Source organism: Anas platyrhynchos, chromosome 6 (assembly GCF_047663525.1).
Source record: "Anas platyrhynchos isolate ZD024472 breed Pekin duck chromosome 6, IASCAAS_PekinDuck_T2T, whole genome shotgun sequence".
Lineage (NCBI taxonomy): Eukaryota > Metazoa > Chordata > Aves > Anseriformes > Anatidae > Anas > Anas platyrhynchos.
This window is the reverse complement of record NC_092592.1, coordinates 4,160,352-4,176,265: the sequence shown is the minus strand read 5'-3', so window position 1 is coordinate 4,176,265 and position 15,914 is coordinate 4,160,352. Positions and strand designations below refer to the sequence as shown.

Sequence of the window (15,914 nt, the reverse complement as noted above, 5' to 3'; positions counted from 1 at the left end):
GTGCGAGTTGCATTCCAGTCTGATACTTGAAGATAATAAGTAAGGTACTTCAGGACGCTTATATTTAGGTGGAGGAGAAATTGGCTTGCCTGTTTAAAAACAATCATGTTTTCCTAAAAACAGAACCCCCACCAGGCTCGCTGTTGGATGTTTGTTTTTCAATAACACTTCAGCTTTTGTGTTGTCAGGTTCCAAAACCTCAGAGTGCACAACGTGTTTACTGAATTGGCATCAGTAAATTGATTTAAACTCATTTTTTTCTTCTCCTTTTGAAGTCTTTTTCCATTTGCTTTACTCTTGGCATTTTTGGGAACATCTTTTGCAGTACTCTATCTGGGTTTATACATGCACCTCGTTCTAAGGCACAGTTAAGCCTAAGCATTCGGTCTGTTGGTTTACTCCTGATTAAAAGAAGAAACGTGCACGTGCTGTGCATGTACTGCGTGTGTAGCACCCTGAGGAGCCGCGTTAGATGCCAGAGCCACGAGAAGGTTGTGCTCTGAAAGTGTGAGACCACACTGGTTATTCAAAAGCTTTTGTCTCTGCTCTGTCTGTTTGAGACTTTATTAGGACACCTGTGAGCCTGTGAAGTGGAGGTACTGATGAGAAAACGTTGTGTTCCTTTTACCTGGCATCAGGCTGCCTTCTTCCTGTCATGCACCAGCTGGGAGTCCTTGAAAGCATCTCCTTTCTTAGTCTTTCAGAGGTGAAAGCACACAGCAGAAGAAAAGCTACTGAATGAAAACCACGGGCTGAAATGCATGAGGAAACCGTGTAGTAAAACTCACAGTTGTAAACAGGAATCTGAGCAAATTGCATTGTGATTCTGGGCATCCTGGGCACCTGTAGCATAGCTGAAACAGTTTTGTTTGGATGCAGAACTTTAGGTTTTGATGGTGTGTGTCAAAATGTATTTTAACTCTGTTGCAAGCATAAATGCGTGTCCGCTATGGGGAAGTGCTGCAGAAAACAGATTAATATACTGCTTTTTTTTTAAGGGTAAGTTATGTAGCCCTGTTGCTCAGAGCAGGATGCACATGGAGGTGCTTTTGAGCAAAAGGCAGAGCTGGCAGTAGGTAGATGTGTGCTCTTGAAATCAGGAATGAGGAGGGAGTGATTGGGTGTGCTAGCTGAAAGTCAGGTAATTTGCTGTTAAGGGATAGACACGGAGCAGTTGTACATGATTTATAACCATTTTCTTATGCTTATGGCAAGTAGTAACTGATAAAACAGCAAATAGATTGCTAATTATGTAGCGCCTTTTGCTACTTTAACAAAGAGGTGTGGACTGCTTGCAGAGTAAAATGCCTTCAGAGTGAAGTTCAAAGTTTAAGATTTATGTGATTTGATAGTATCTGAAGTTATCACAAGCTCTGAATGCTAAGCAACTTAATGGTTGTTGTTTTTTTTCCTCAAGATAAGCTTTTTTTTTTTTTTTTAAGGTTTGGGGAAATACAGAATAAATTGGAAACCACATGTAACACCCTTTCAGTGTCTGTATTTGAAACTACTACAGATATTTATTTGGATTCCTCAGCAGCTTTGATTTTTTTTTTCTAATTATTGCCTGCATTAAATAATCTTGAGTAGTCCAACTAGACAGATGTCTTAATACTTGGATTACCACACAGTAAATGCTAGATTCTTTTTTGAGAGTAGAAAACATTGTTTCTGTGTATTCTTAAAATACTTGCAAAAAACCATGTACAAAATTAAGTCTTCTAGTTAACGAGCTGTGCAGATCTTAGTCTGTGCTGCTTTATAAGGCTTGTGGGAGTTCTGCAAGGAGAGAGTAAAGCAGTTTATATCCTATTTCAAGCTTTTATTTGTGTACAGGTAGCTGGAATATTAGTATCTTGGAAGCTACAGTGTCCTCCGTTCTGCTGCTTACTCTTCGGAGGTTTGTTGATATTGCTGGTATTTTAACCATAAAAATCATTTTTTACTGTTGTAGAATAATTCGGGTTGAAATGAACCTTTGGAAATCACCCATTCCAGCCCCCTTGTTTAAAGCAGGGTCAACTTAAAGCATATCATTCTTTGTTCTTATTCCTTCTAAAATTAGTCTGAGGAGGAGTATGTTAATGTGGTAGGGCACGGTCTGTTTTTGAGCTGCTGGTTTAATTTCTGTTTTGCTTTTCAGTGAAGGCTCTTCACTGCATTATCTCTTCTGATGTTTAAAACTCAAGAGTATTCTCATTTCTTGAGTTGTGTTTAAAAAAAACCCTAACATATATATAATATATATATTAATATATATATTAATATATATATATATATATATAAATAAATACTAATTGTTTTCTGGTAAATTATATAGGGTTCTTTACCATGTTTGCTATGGATGTAAACTTTTCTTTTTTTAATTTGGCCTTATTTAATAGCGTGTTTTTTTCCTTGCCAAAAGATACTTATCCTGAGCTCTTTATCTCGGGTTGTATTGCTTTTGGAATGTGGGTTACAGGTAGTTCAGCATAAGAAACTACACTTTTTCACCAGAAGTGGTTTTTTTTTTTAAATTATTATTATTATTTAATAAACAATATCTGTAATCCTTTTGGGATTTGGTACATTCCCATCTTTTGCAGTATCTCATGTTAAGGCATTCAGAGTCACCTTAGCAGCTGCTGCAAGTGGCCTGTTATGTAGAAATCATGGAAAATGACAAAATGTACTGTTGCCAGGGTTTACATGTATGAAATGCAATTTTTTGTTTGTTTTGAATGGTATACCTATTTTGGGATCACTGGGGACTTTAACATAGCATTTAATTTGGAACTTCTTGCAATTTAGTCACACGACTATTAAAATAGTTTCCCACTGGATTAAATATGCCAGTCAAACTGTAGAGAGCGGTACATAGCATGGATACAATTTTAGTGAGATGATGTATGACAGAGGAGGATTACTTGATTCTGCTTTTCTAATGGAATACTTTTCTATTCAGTGTTAACTGCAGCTATCCAATGGTAAAGACTTATAATCAGTTATGTATGTGAATTGTAAGGAGACTTATATTGGATGTGGACAAAATACTGTATGTAGGAAACTTTCTATACTGTTTTTTTTTTTTCCTGGCCATCTTTCAATTTTGTTTTTTGGAAGAGACCCATTATTGCTGTCTATATAATGTTGAATTATTCACATATGGAAGTTGGTCTAAGCTATTGCTCTGATTTTGTTATGGGAGCATATAAATATTTAGTGATGTTCATTTAATATTATTGCAGAAATTGTACATATTTTATAAATGTTTCCCTAACTCACATATTCAGATATCTATCCAAACATAATTGCTATGGGTTTTCCTGCAGAGAGGCTTGAAGGAGTGTACCGGAACAATATTGATGATGTAGTAAGGTAAGGCTCTTATTTTTCTTCTTTTTAAGTTATTCTTGTAAATCTTAAGTATCCTTTTCTGCACTCATATATGTTCTGCTCAGGAAAGGATGTGTGAGTTGACACAGAAATGCTATAAATGCTGAGAATAGCTTTTTCAATAATTTTAGTCCAGGCTGCTGGACTGGGTTGATCTCAAATCTGCTTTTTCATGTGAAAAGCTGAACGCACCAAATTGTGTTGATGTAAAAGGAGGTTATTTTATTTTAGAAAGATGTGAATCCATGCCTCTGTTTGTAGTACTGAGAGTTTACTCAAATACCTGATGGCAATTAAGGGTGTGTTTGCCCATAGCCTTTCTCCAAGTGATAAATGAGGTGATTGATAAGTAAATTTTGATTTACAGCAGTAAATTATAGGTGGCTCTGGATAAAGGCTTTTTAAATGTGGTTGCGTGGAAGAGGAGACACACTAGCTAAAATTCACGATTGCTGGTGATGCTTATAGTGCATTTTGTAAAAAAATTTTGTTTTTATCGTATTACCTGTTCTTAGCTGCTGGATACATCTGTGGGGGATCACAGAAGCACAGAACGGTTTGGGTTGAAAGGGACCTTCAAGCCCATCTAGTTCCAGCCCCCTGCCATGGGTAGAGAAACCTCCCTCTAGGCCAGGTTGCCTAAAGCCCCAGGATGTGCTTAGTGATTTAGAAGCATCATAGAAATTTGCTTGCTTAACATCCCACCTGGACAATGCAACATTAGAAATGCCTTTAAAAGCTAAATACCCGTGCAGAAGAGCCAGATATTAGTCTGTTCAACATCCTGAATTCTGATTTATTTTTTTTAAGCCACTCTTGCTGCTTTTGAGAACATTGGCATTTGAGCTAGTAACTTCAGTAGCTTTCCAAGAGGCTTGAATTTTGGGAATGGGGGTGATGCAAGGGGCATGGTTGGGCAGTGGAGTTGGAAGTAGCTGAACCTGGGGAAGAAGGTGCTGCGTCCAGGTTTGAGGTGCCACAAAGTTTCTCAGGATAGTTACCAGGCAGAATTAGTGACGCTTGAATTTCACTGGTGGTTGTTTGCATCCAGCTTTGTGCTGAAATAAGTGCCTTGGTCCTCACACTTGGGGGAACTGTGGCCCTCAGCTGAGAATAAGTCATCTGGAGACAGCAGCTTTGTTGAACGGCTGCAGTTGGATGCGGATGAGTTTGAGAGGGTTTCATTTTTGAATATTTAACTGTTAAGGCAAAGCTCACCATCCATGAGTAGCACTGAAAACGTCAGTCTGGCTTTGACCATGCTTGCAGCAGTGACCTTATTCTGTCAGGTAGTAGTAAAGAGTGGGTCATGTCGGTGTGGTTCCAGTTTGTAAATACTCCTGCAGAGCCTACATCTCCACTAGAATTGTCGAGATGCGTGAAGCCATCGTGTCTAATACAAGGTTTGAGTTAGTGCAGACGCATTACATGCAAACTGAGCTTTCTCTGTCCTTTGGGATGGTTGAGGGCAGTCCCACAAACTCACATTGTCTACCCAACTTCTTTCACTAGCTGTCAGAGCCACCTTTTCGTTGAGCTGATCTGGGTACTGCACCTGCTGGGTGACACAAGGGGTCCCCGGTGGGCTCCACCTTTGGAAGGTTTCGGATAGAGCCGAAAGCTGGGTTAGGAACGAATGGCATAGGCATAATCCAAATTAATAACAATAGGTAGTAGTTTTTGAAGGTCCTCTTATGTTCACAGCATTGATTTCAGTGGTTCCTACGTAAAGGAAAATTTTATTGGTTGAGTGTATAAATAAAATGTGTAAGTCAGACTTTTGAAAGGAAGTTACTATCAACTATTAATCCATAAACACTCTGAAAAGGACAAGTGACAGCCTACAAGTGTGATGGAACATATATGGAGAGATAAATTAAGTAGCTGTAGTGAGTTGGATGCTAAAGTAGTGTTATGCTTGGAGTATAGATTTTTTTTTCAAGAAGTTTTTATGTCGAAATTCAGTGTGTTCGAGCTCCGGAGCAATTGGCATTGAGCCATGAGGGATAGGCCAGTGGTTTTTTTCTGGACAGCTGGTGACCTGACACATTTAATGATAATGCTGGATGAGAAGTCAGGCTTTGAGGTACACTTTGAGGTACTGTGGCTGGAATTTATTAGATAGACACTTGTATGGAAGCTTACGCTTAGTCCTGTAGATGTTACTGGAGAAAGCAGAGTCCGCTCTTGTCGTTGTTCAGCATGTTTCAAACCGGTGGGGCCCTCTGGAATGAGCTGTCGGGTCCAGGTCTTCCTGAATCTCCCCGCGTCTGCCAACAGGGGCACCAGCAGCAGATACTGAATACTTGTGCTGATGAAATTGGAGTCCCACACTCGGTGCTGCCCAAAGAGCATGCACATCTGTTCTCATTTTAATGCATCAGTTTAACCACAAAGTTCTTCTAGGTTCTTCTGGAATATTATGACTGATAACCAGAGCTTGTTTTTGCTTGAGCTTTCCAGGATTTTAGCAGCAAGTGTTTCTTTCAATTTGAACAGCATGTTCTGTCATGGCTAATTAAATTCCTTCTGGCTGATGTGCAGATACACACTGTTGATGATGTTAAGTGTAAACATTTGTATGTTATTTCTTCTTGAACATTGCCAGGTGACACATCATATATAATTATGGCAATTTTGATGAATCACGTTTGCAGTTTAGCCCTCTGAGGCTTGTAGGGAAAGTTTTCATTACAAAGTTAGCATGAAAACGAAATGAGTACAAGTGTGAAAAAAAAATTGGGCTTTCTCCTTTCTGAACCTGGACTGTCGCTGGGCACTGTTTGCAGATTTCAGTGGCGAATGATGGCCCTCTTAAAAAACAGGCTTTAAAAATAAATGATTCTGGCCATTTGAACAGGATTACAGAAGTTACTTTGACTGCTTTTTTTCATTGGAAACACCACTGTAGCAAAATATTTTGCGTAGGTGATTGTATTGGAAGTAACTGTGTACAGATCCTTCACGTAGTCGGTACTTTCTGTTTTAAATGAACGACACTTCCCCAGTTTAATATATTGATGTGTGAGTATCTTCTAAGTCAGCGCAAATGATGCATCCAGTAAATGTTTCAGTTGCATGTCAGCTCTTGGTCCTTCAGTTGCACAAGTAGCCTCACTCCTACTGATGGCTTATTTGTACAAGGGAGGTTTGCAACATGCTGCCTGCCCTGCTTGGAGGTACCACAGGGCCAGCTGGAATGTGGAAAGCGGAGCTGCATGTGATGGATGTTGCTTTAATGATGCTGTAAATTAAGACCATAATTATTGAAATGTATATTAATACATGCCTTTTTCTCCCCCTATTTAAGGTTTTTGGATTCAAAGCATAAAAACCATTACAAGATATACAATCTGTAAGTATGCTCATATAGATACATTTTCTGAAATAATGGGTTCTAAAAATAGCTTCTGAGTGAAAGTGGCTTGCTGCTGTACTGAAGCAGAATTAGAGATGTTTTGCACATTTCTTAAAACAATTAAGCTTGATTGAGAGCACTGTTACTTCATTTAGTGAAGCTGAGTGAGGTTAAATGAAATGCTGGTGTGTATTCATATTACTTGAACGCTTTTAAATGACTTGGCATCCAGCCCATCTAGAGCTTGTACCGTGTGATTAAGAAGTGAAAAGTAATTCACAGCAGGCTTTCTGTTAATATATTAATGTCTGCAGTGAAGAAGTTGCCAAATTAATACTTTTCCTGTATAGTTTGTATTTTTTGGAGGTATCTAACTGTATTGGTACCCAGGTTCTGGATGTATTCTTCACTGTCCCTGTTCATTGTATTGACTAAACTACCATAGCAATCAGTAGCCTGATGGTTTCTCAGCTTTAGAAGTGTAACGTTTTCATAAGAAAAGTTAGTCATGCTAAAAGCTATTCTTGTTACAAAACAGAAACGCTTTCTTTTTTGTCCATTGATAATCTTCATATGCTAATTTAGCCTAATTTCATTTGTATGAATGATTCTGTCCTGTCAACAGATGTTGAAGGACAGGTCCTGGTTTTCCTACCCCCCCCCCTTTCTTTTTTTTGTTTTCCAAAAATCTGAGTTGAGAAATTACTAGTGGAAAAATTGCAGATACTTAGAAGCATATTGATTTAAAATAAAATAATAAAACACAAAGTCTTACTGGCTTAGAATAGCAGTATCCAGGCAATGCATTACGCTTTAAAAGGATGTTTCCTTTATCCTGAAAAAAATGGATCACTTGGAAGTGGAGACTCAAGTTCCTGCTCTGTAGCTTTTAAACATTGTTTCTGGCTAGAAAAGCCAGGCTATCTATGTCTTTGAGTGCAAAATTTGTACACATATTAACTAAATAAATGCCATTGGGTGAATTGCTGGAGCGTTTGGTCGTGCAATAGGAAGAAATTACAGCCTTCAGATATTTCAGAGAAGAGCGTCTCCTTGGTTTAATCTGATCCTTTGTAAATAATTGGCCTGTTGTATCTCTTTATAAGAAGGAAGTAGGAGTTCAGGGGAGCTATATGACTATATCCAGAAGGATTTCAAGCACTGGTACAGGATTTGAGTTCCCTTAAAGTAGCGGTTATGTGAAATTGATAGTGATGTGTATATTGAGCAGTTTCCTTTAAAAGGATTTAGATTTTTCTGAACTGATGCTTAAATGATGTGAGTGTAGGGTTGGCCATTGACATGTCTTTTCTGTATCCTGTGGTCCTGTCAGCAACAGGGTCATGGCTGTGACCAGGAAGGTGCCCATCTTGGCAGTACTTTGCATTGGAGTTGCTTTAAATGTGCTCATAGGATTACAAAACCCTGATGATTGACTCCTTCCAAAATCCCCCCAGAATCTTCAGGTTTCATCAGGAGATCTGACTGCATTACAGGTCTAAATGTGTCTAAAAACCAAATGCTCTTAAAATGCTAAGCAATGGAAACATCCCCAAAGTGTATGCCAGTGGGATCTCTAATGTCTATATGCATGTGTTCCATTCAGGGGAGCTGGAGGATGTCTTGTACAGCCGTGTCTGGAGTTCAGCATCTGCTCTGTGTTGTGTACAGCTCCCATATGAGGGCATAGAGAGTGACATGGCTATGTTCTGTGCTCAGTTTCTATCCTTGGTATCAACAAGACTATTTTCTATCCCTTATGGTATTCTACTTGGTACTCTCTCAAACTTAACAATTTGAAAGCTTTTTTTGCCCATGTGTGGATTTTTTTTTTTGTTTTGAAGAGTTTTGTCCCATAGTACCACATTGAACTGGGTGTTTCTTTAGAAGGAAGAAGGAAACTTTCTTGAGGAGTGCAGTTGGATAAGATGCTTTGTATTAACTGCTTTGCTTCCTAGCAGGCTCAACTTCCAAAGTTCAGATGCTGACTAACTTGTAACAGTCCTTTGCCCAGCATGGCTGTTGGCTGCTCCAGGTGTGGTGACTACATCTTGGGCATATTTCCAGCGTCTAACCTTCTTGAAGACTCAAGTGCAGATAATGTTCTTTTGAGACTCACCTGGTAGCTCAACCTACTCTATGACACTTGGCCCAGAGGTGTCAGCAATGTGTTCAGAGCTATGAAAACCACCAGACTTTTCCCTAGCAAAGACTTAGAGCCAGAAAAGCTCTGGAATTCAGAAAAAATGAAAACATTGAGTGCACCAGCAATGCCAGCAGATTAACTTCTGTCCCTGGTGTATGAGTCTCGTGGACAAAGCTCAATGCAGGGTCTGCAAGGCTTTGGTTAGGTGGAACAGTCATAAAGGTCAGAACCTAAAAGTCTGTGTGTCTGAAGGTGTCAAGTAAGCCGTATACAGCTCCAAAGGTGGCAGTCAAAGCATACCTGTGAAAGAAAGATAAGTTCATACCCATCCTGAAACTGGTAGGGTTATTTGAACACTCCGAGGAGTCCAGGTTTTAACCAAAACAGAAGACCTAGATGTGTATCATCTACTGAAATGATCCCCAGCATCATGTTTAACCTAGAGTCCTGTTGTTTTGAGGGAGAGTTGTTCTCATTTTCCTTTCTGAACTATATTTTTCTTGTGTGACATAGGAGCACAGCACTTTTCCTACAGAGAGTAACTCCAAGGAAGATTACAGAAGGGCATCCTATTCTTATATTTTTTCCCTTTAGCCCCAACGCCTGATATAGCTTGTTTCCTTATGGCATGCCATTTTGGCTGGATTCTGTATATCTGATCAGTTCTGCTTATCCCTAGGCAAGTCATTCTGTGTGACTAACATTGTGTGGTTTGCTTTGCTGATAGCTAGAGTGGATCTTCTGTGGAGTAGTAAAATAGACGTTGGTGCAACTCCAGAGTCTTCAGAAATGTGCTTGTTTCCAGGGTCTGTGAGGGGGATACTGGCTTACTGGCCTTTTTTTTTCAGTTGACCTAATTTCAAGAACAAATGCCAAGTTGGAGAGCAGAGTCACCATCTGTTTGATAAAAGCGATCTGGACTGTAATATTCAGTGGTGTTTTCAGTTACCTGTGATGCTTGTGTCACAGTTCTGTAACTGAAAGAAGAGTGCTTTGCTTGGGTTGCACTAGCTAAGGGTCTTAAAAATGTCCTTGTGACTCCCATGACCCCTGGCATCTGTGTTGTTGCAGATGTATCTTGACACTTAGTTTGAGAGCAGTCAATTGGTTCACGAAGGTCACAGCCATCTTGTCCATATGTACTTATGTGGGAGCAATAAAGCTGCTGGAGTGGCTGGAATAGTTAATGCTACAGTGTTAAAAATAATAGTGTATTGCATTACTTGGGTGAGTGTCTCCATTGAGAGTCACACTGACTAAAACACACTGATGGACGACAATTACCATAGGGTAAGTAATTGCATTTCAGTAAAATAACTGATATTTTATTGAGCAACTTGATGAATCTGCAATAAAATATTTTTTTCTGTATGTAATTTCTAGTTGTAGCTTTAAATCTTAATGATGATGTGTGTGTGTATATATATCTATATATATAATTTTCCATTATGTTGATTGATACGTTCCAAGGTGTGACATGTTAAGAGTGCTTCAGAAACTTGAACTCTTGTCTTATTTTTCTTTTTAGGTGTGCTGAAAGACATTATGACACCGCCAAATTTAACTGCAGAGGTATGTTTTCTCTGTCTCATGCGTATTCTCTTTAAATTTCAGAGTTTATGGATGAAGATAGAATGATGAATAATAATTTAGGAGAGTTGGGAGTGAGGAATGATGTCAAATAGCATTTGAATTATTGAAGAAACATAAAAAAAAAAATATCCAATTTGATGATTCTTTGAGATGATTTGGTTCTTAGATACTTTGCAGAACTACCAGAACCTGTGGGGAAACTTCTAGGGGCTCCTTTTGATGAGGCTCTTGGAGAGTGGAAACTGATGTTCCTGTTTTGTCAGTATGAATGCCCCAGGTAATAAATACTAGGTCCTTAGCAAGGACTTGACTTTCTTATTATTTATTTTATAACATCCTTCTAGTTTTAAAGAGGGTGTTTAGAACGTGACCAAAATGCAATTGGCTGCTTAAATGCCTGAGTATAGAGGAACTGAGGCTTTCATTTGTAAGTCATCTTTTCTCGTCATTTGTACTAATTATGTTGAACAGCAGTGTTCTGAAACCTTACTAAGCATGTACAAGCCAGAAAAAAGGTATCTTAAGATCTTCTTGGGCAATTTTTTGGGTAAGAGAAAAGGAATGTGCACTTAGTCACATGGTCTGAACTTTTGGGTAGACCTGTGCGGTGTCAAGAGTTGGACTTGATGATCCTTAAGGGTCCCTTCCAACTCAGGATATTCGATGATTCTATGAATAAATGAAAAGGACATGCTTCTAATATAATGTCCAGAACATGTGCTTGCATTAGTTTATGCTTTCTGTTGTGGAGGTGCTTGGATCCCTTCACTGTAAATCCCAACCAAAAATGTTGTTTGTGACTGCACCATTTACAGCTCCTCTGCATAAGCTGTTCTAGGGAGCTACATATTTTATTTTATTTTTTGTTATTGCCAAATTAGTTACCTTAGATGACCACATTGGTGACTCGGGACTAACTTTTATTAGTAGCAGCAGAAAAAACCTTTAAAATCTTTGTAAGTGAATTAATTTCAAAGGGAAGTTCTCCTTTCTATGCTGTAGAAATTACCATAGTAATTCAGTTTTCAGCTTGAATGTTCTAGCATCAAATGCAAAACCAAACATTGAAAGCTCTTCAATGCCAGATGCTGGCTTTCTGTCCAGGGCTTGTGTAGTTTCTGAAGTACTTCCATGCTGGAAATTGTCTTATACTTTGCCATGGTTTTTTGTTTTTTCCCCTTATGTGCTATGGAGTTTTTCTTGAAGTGTCTTGGAGCTTGGAGAAAGGAATCAGAGCTGTTCTCCATGCAGTGCTCTCCAGAGTTAGTAACCTTATCCATGGAGTACCTGCCCTCTCCTCAAAAAAGTTCGAGACTCTACAGCTTAATATTTCCTAAGGTTGCTTTCTGACTTCTCGTCAGAACCATTGCCGTGCACCCATTTCACCAGTTCCTCATTCAGTCTTTGCAGAAAATCCTGCAGGGTTTGCCTGTGATTCCAAATCTTGGAGAGCATCTTCAACAAGCTGTTACTACTTAGGATTTTTCAGGCAGTTCTTTTGGGACTCCTTTGTCTCTCCTCCTCACAGGAGCCTTACTGGATGTGGTTAACATAGGAGGTGCTGCAAGTCTTTGATTCTGAGTAGTTCCCTATTTTAGGGGCTTCTAAATAAACTTCTTTCACTTATACCTGCTGCAAAAAGTAACATCTGTGTAACTTTGCATGGAATAGTCACTTTGTGTGTCTTTGCATCTTCAAAGTGCAAGAATTTATTTATTGTACATCCATGTTCATTAAGCTTTGCTGCTTCTTTAAGAGAGATTACTCACTTTATCAGGCTTCCATTTTTGGTCTCCTGGGAGATAAGTGGACAGTCTGTACTGCAAGAGAATAAATTGTCCTTGCAGATCCCTCTGAAAGGCTTCAGACTTGTGCTACAGTGATTTAGCAGTTCCATAACTGCATACCTCACTTCTGCTCTTTAAGTCCTTGGGGATTCATCAAAAGGAGCCTTGTGTGTATGACAAGAGAGTAGTACTTCTGAAACAAATACAAACATATGCCAGAAATGAAATGTATTAATTTTTAGACCAGAAAAGGAAATGGTGTTTCTAGCTGAGAAATTTTTAAATGAACCAGACTTGTAAGGTCCCAAGTCTGTCGATCAAGAATTGGGGTGTGCTTTGAGAAGTGCTGTTCTGACCAAACTAGTACATCTCTACGTAATTCTGCCAATCAGTGTGGCATTATCTGTTGTCTGATTTGATGAGTCAGGAATAGGTTTGTTTTGGGTGCTACTATCTGTCTGTTGCTTATTTTTTGCTCAGTGTTTTTCTTTATTTCTTACATGCTTGCGTGAAATACATACGTATGCACACGCATCCACATAAAAAAAGGACAACTGCGTTTGACGGTTTCCATCTTAAAACCCATAGGTATTGCAGGTGCCTTGCATGAGATTTCTTTTTTGATTACAATTACTTAATATAGAAATTAGTTTTGTTTCTAAACTGCTTGGAGCAAATTGAGTGTTCCCCATGTAGAACCAGCCACTCAGAATTCTTGCTGCAAAATTCCTGTCTCTGATCAGTGAGTGAGGTTTGGCCCTGCTTTCTCTCAGCAGGTAGTCTGTTGACTAATGGGTTTTCACAAGGTTATTCTTTGTGCCAGTGCACTCTTAAATTTCAGAAAAATAGTGTAAAATAGAGTCTGTGCGACTTGTTTCAGAAGCACTGTGAAATAGTCTAAGATATGTGCTTATGTATTAATAGAGAAATGTCTGTGATGTGTTTAGTGTATAGTATGCTGCTGAATAACAGTGAAAGCAAAGCTATATGTATATACATATAAGACAGTTTTTATTTAGAATGTTAATTTTTGTGTGTGCTTGTCCAAAGATGACACGTCTAGTCAAGCTTGCTGTAGTTTCCTTTTGAGATTTTGGTAAGTTTTTCTTTCTTGTTGCAGTTGCACAGTACCCTTTTGAAGACCATAACCCACCACAGCTTGAGCTCATTAAACCTTTTTGTGAAGATCTTGACCAATGGCTAAGTGAAGATGACAATCATGTTGCAGCAATCCACTGTAAAGCTGGAAAGGGACGAACTGGTGTAATGATATGCGCATATCTGTTGCATAGAGGCAAGTTTTTAAAGGCTCAAGAAGCTCTAGATTTCTATGGGGAAGTAAGGACCAGAGATAAGAAGGTAAGTTACTTTATACTTTTCCTGGTTGAGGTCAATTTGAATAGTCAAACCCTTAAGAAACGCTTTGTAATATCTGATTTAATGCTTAAATGCTTTAATGTTATTGGATCAGTATAGTCCTTCCTAATACAAAAGCTTTCTGAAGCAGCAGAAGCAATTAGCCACAACACTGAAAGTCTGTTTTTTTCTATCTCCTGTTCATGATGATCTGGACAGTTTATTTTAAATAGCCTTTTAAATAGTGTTCTGCTGTGTGTTGCATCAAATAGGTGGTTGACGAGTGAACCTTTTTGTTTAGCATTTTCAGCTGAAATGAGAGGATTATTCTAGGTTGTTTTGCCTGAATGGATGAGCCATTCAGTTCCTCAGGTTCTCCCAACTTCTGTGGTGTTGTTCTGAGATGCATAGTCATTAAAGTGCTTTTTACAGATGAATATGCCTACTGGAAGAGTATATCCAGTCTGCTGATGGATTCTCTCTTTTCATTAAAAAGCATTGTTAAGGATAGATACTGTATGCCTCAGAGCCTGCTTTGTCAGGGGCAGCCATTTAATTTCTTGTACTTCTGAGGAGTGGGTGGTTGTCATTTCAGAGAAATGATTTTCGTGGCGACAAGAGCTTTCTGTTAAGGCCTTGTCAGTGGTGCAGACTGACTTAGCAGTAGCCGTATGTTGGACCTTTTTGGCTTGGTTATGCCTCATTAATGGGAATTAAGCCTTTTTTTTTCTTCCTGAAACTTTCTCCAAATATAATAACATGTATGATGCAAGGTCATTTCAACAAGCTTTCCTGCTTATCTTCCATCATTTCCCTGTACACGTTGGTAGAGCGTACCTGGAGAATCATCTCAGCAGGCCAATTTCAACCTATTGAAGTACTGAGTGCTCTGTGTTCCTGTAATATTTGCATAAAGTATTAATTTCAGAGTGTGTAGACCTTTAATAAGTGGAGTTTTGTGTTTGAAGGCTCTTGAGAGCTGAAGTATCCCATAAGGAATTTTAGGATTTGGCTGTTGATTCATTAGAAGGAGCAAATGAACTCCTAGTTTGCTGTTTTTATGAGATGGAGCTGCTATTCCATGTTCTGCTTTAGAAAATAATTGTGGTATGATACTAGAAAGGAGACAGTGTAAAGGTTTCCCATCACAGCTTCATGAGTGTTGGTAAGAGGGCATGATAGTGAATAGGAACAAGCTGTGTGATAAACAAACAATGTAGACTGCTCTTACTGATAAGGATTATCTAGAGCCAGATAAAATGACATGAAAATCACAAACCTCAACAAATACATGGTGAAGTATACTGTACCTCAGTTTCCTTTTAGTATGAAGAGGGTAGTATTTCTGCGTGTTACTGTTTGGAGGATAAGGTCGGTTAACTGTTCATTAGTACCTCAGTGGTCCCTCTGGCATGTTTGAGGTAGCAGAGGGTTTAGTAAACAGGAATAGTGAGAGCCCTGCTTAGCTTCACTGTAAATACTGTCTATAACCAGGAGCTTTGTTTTGGTTTCAATGTCTCTTCTGGAAGAGTTGATTTTTCCCAGCTCCACTTGAGCCTGGTTATCTTTATTTGGACAGTGGGCAGTATGTGATTCCCATCATTGTAACAGTAGCGTGTATAAGCAGGTATTCTAGGGTAGGTTCTGGGAGCTTTGTCTTCCCTTTCAGCCAGTGTTTCAGTATCACATGCCAACTGCTTCTCTAGGATTTGACACTTCGCCACACCTTTGTATAATTGACTTCCTGAACTCAAAGTAATTGAGACATCAAAGGAGCTGTTTGCACCCAGGGACAAGAAACTTTTTGTTGTTGTTGCTGGGCCAAGACATGCATGATAAAGGAAAACTGGCTTTAATTAGGTACCATATTTTCTTTAAAGCAAGCACAAGGTATGCACCTTTTGTATAGCTACTCAGAATAGTACAACTAAAATCACTGTAGCCATTAATGTGCGTGGCAAAGTGAGTCTCAGGAGGGTTTAGTCCATGCTGGCAGGAAGTGTGAGTCTAATTGCAAGAGGAAGTATGACTAATTGGTCAAGAGGACAACCCCCGAGTACTTTTGTAGCAAGCATTTCCCAAGTGCGTGATGGCACAAGCAGCTTCGCGGAAGCATTTGCAACATCCAGCGAGAGTTGTAGATTAAGCTGACAATTCCTAGAGAGTCTGCTGATGTACTGTTTGTCCTGGGAAAGGTAGTGGGGAATAAGACATTGCAGAGCTCGAGTCTAAAAGGTTCTCTCTCACCTAAAAGTGATTTTTTTCATATAAGCTGCCTCATTCAGCTTCTGTAACT

The 15,914-nt window shown here is 39.0% G+C and overlaps 1 protein-coding gene across 1 annotated transcript in view; it reads left to right on the top strand.

Moving 5' to 3' along the window:
- PTEN (phosphatase and tensin homolog) overlaps positions 1-15,914 on the top strand; it is a 49,093-nt gene that overhangs the window by 12,378 nt on the left and 20,801 nt on the right. Inside the window, exons 2-5 of the mRNA XM_027460418.3 lie at positions 3,276-3,360; positions 6,689-6,733; positions 10,411-10,454; positions 13,383-13,621. Coding sequence (XP_027316219.1) covers positions 3,276-3,360; positions 6,689-6,733; positions 10,411-10,454; positions 13,383-13,621 — 413 coding nt within the window. The remainder of the gene's footprint in view (positions 1-3,275; positions 3,361-6,688; positions 6,734-10,410; positions 10,455-13,382; positions 13,622-15,914) is intronic.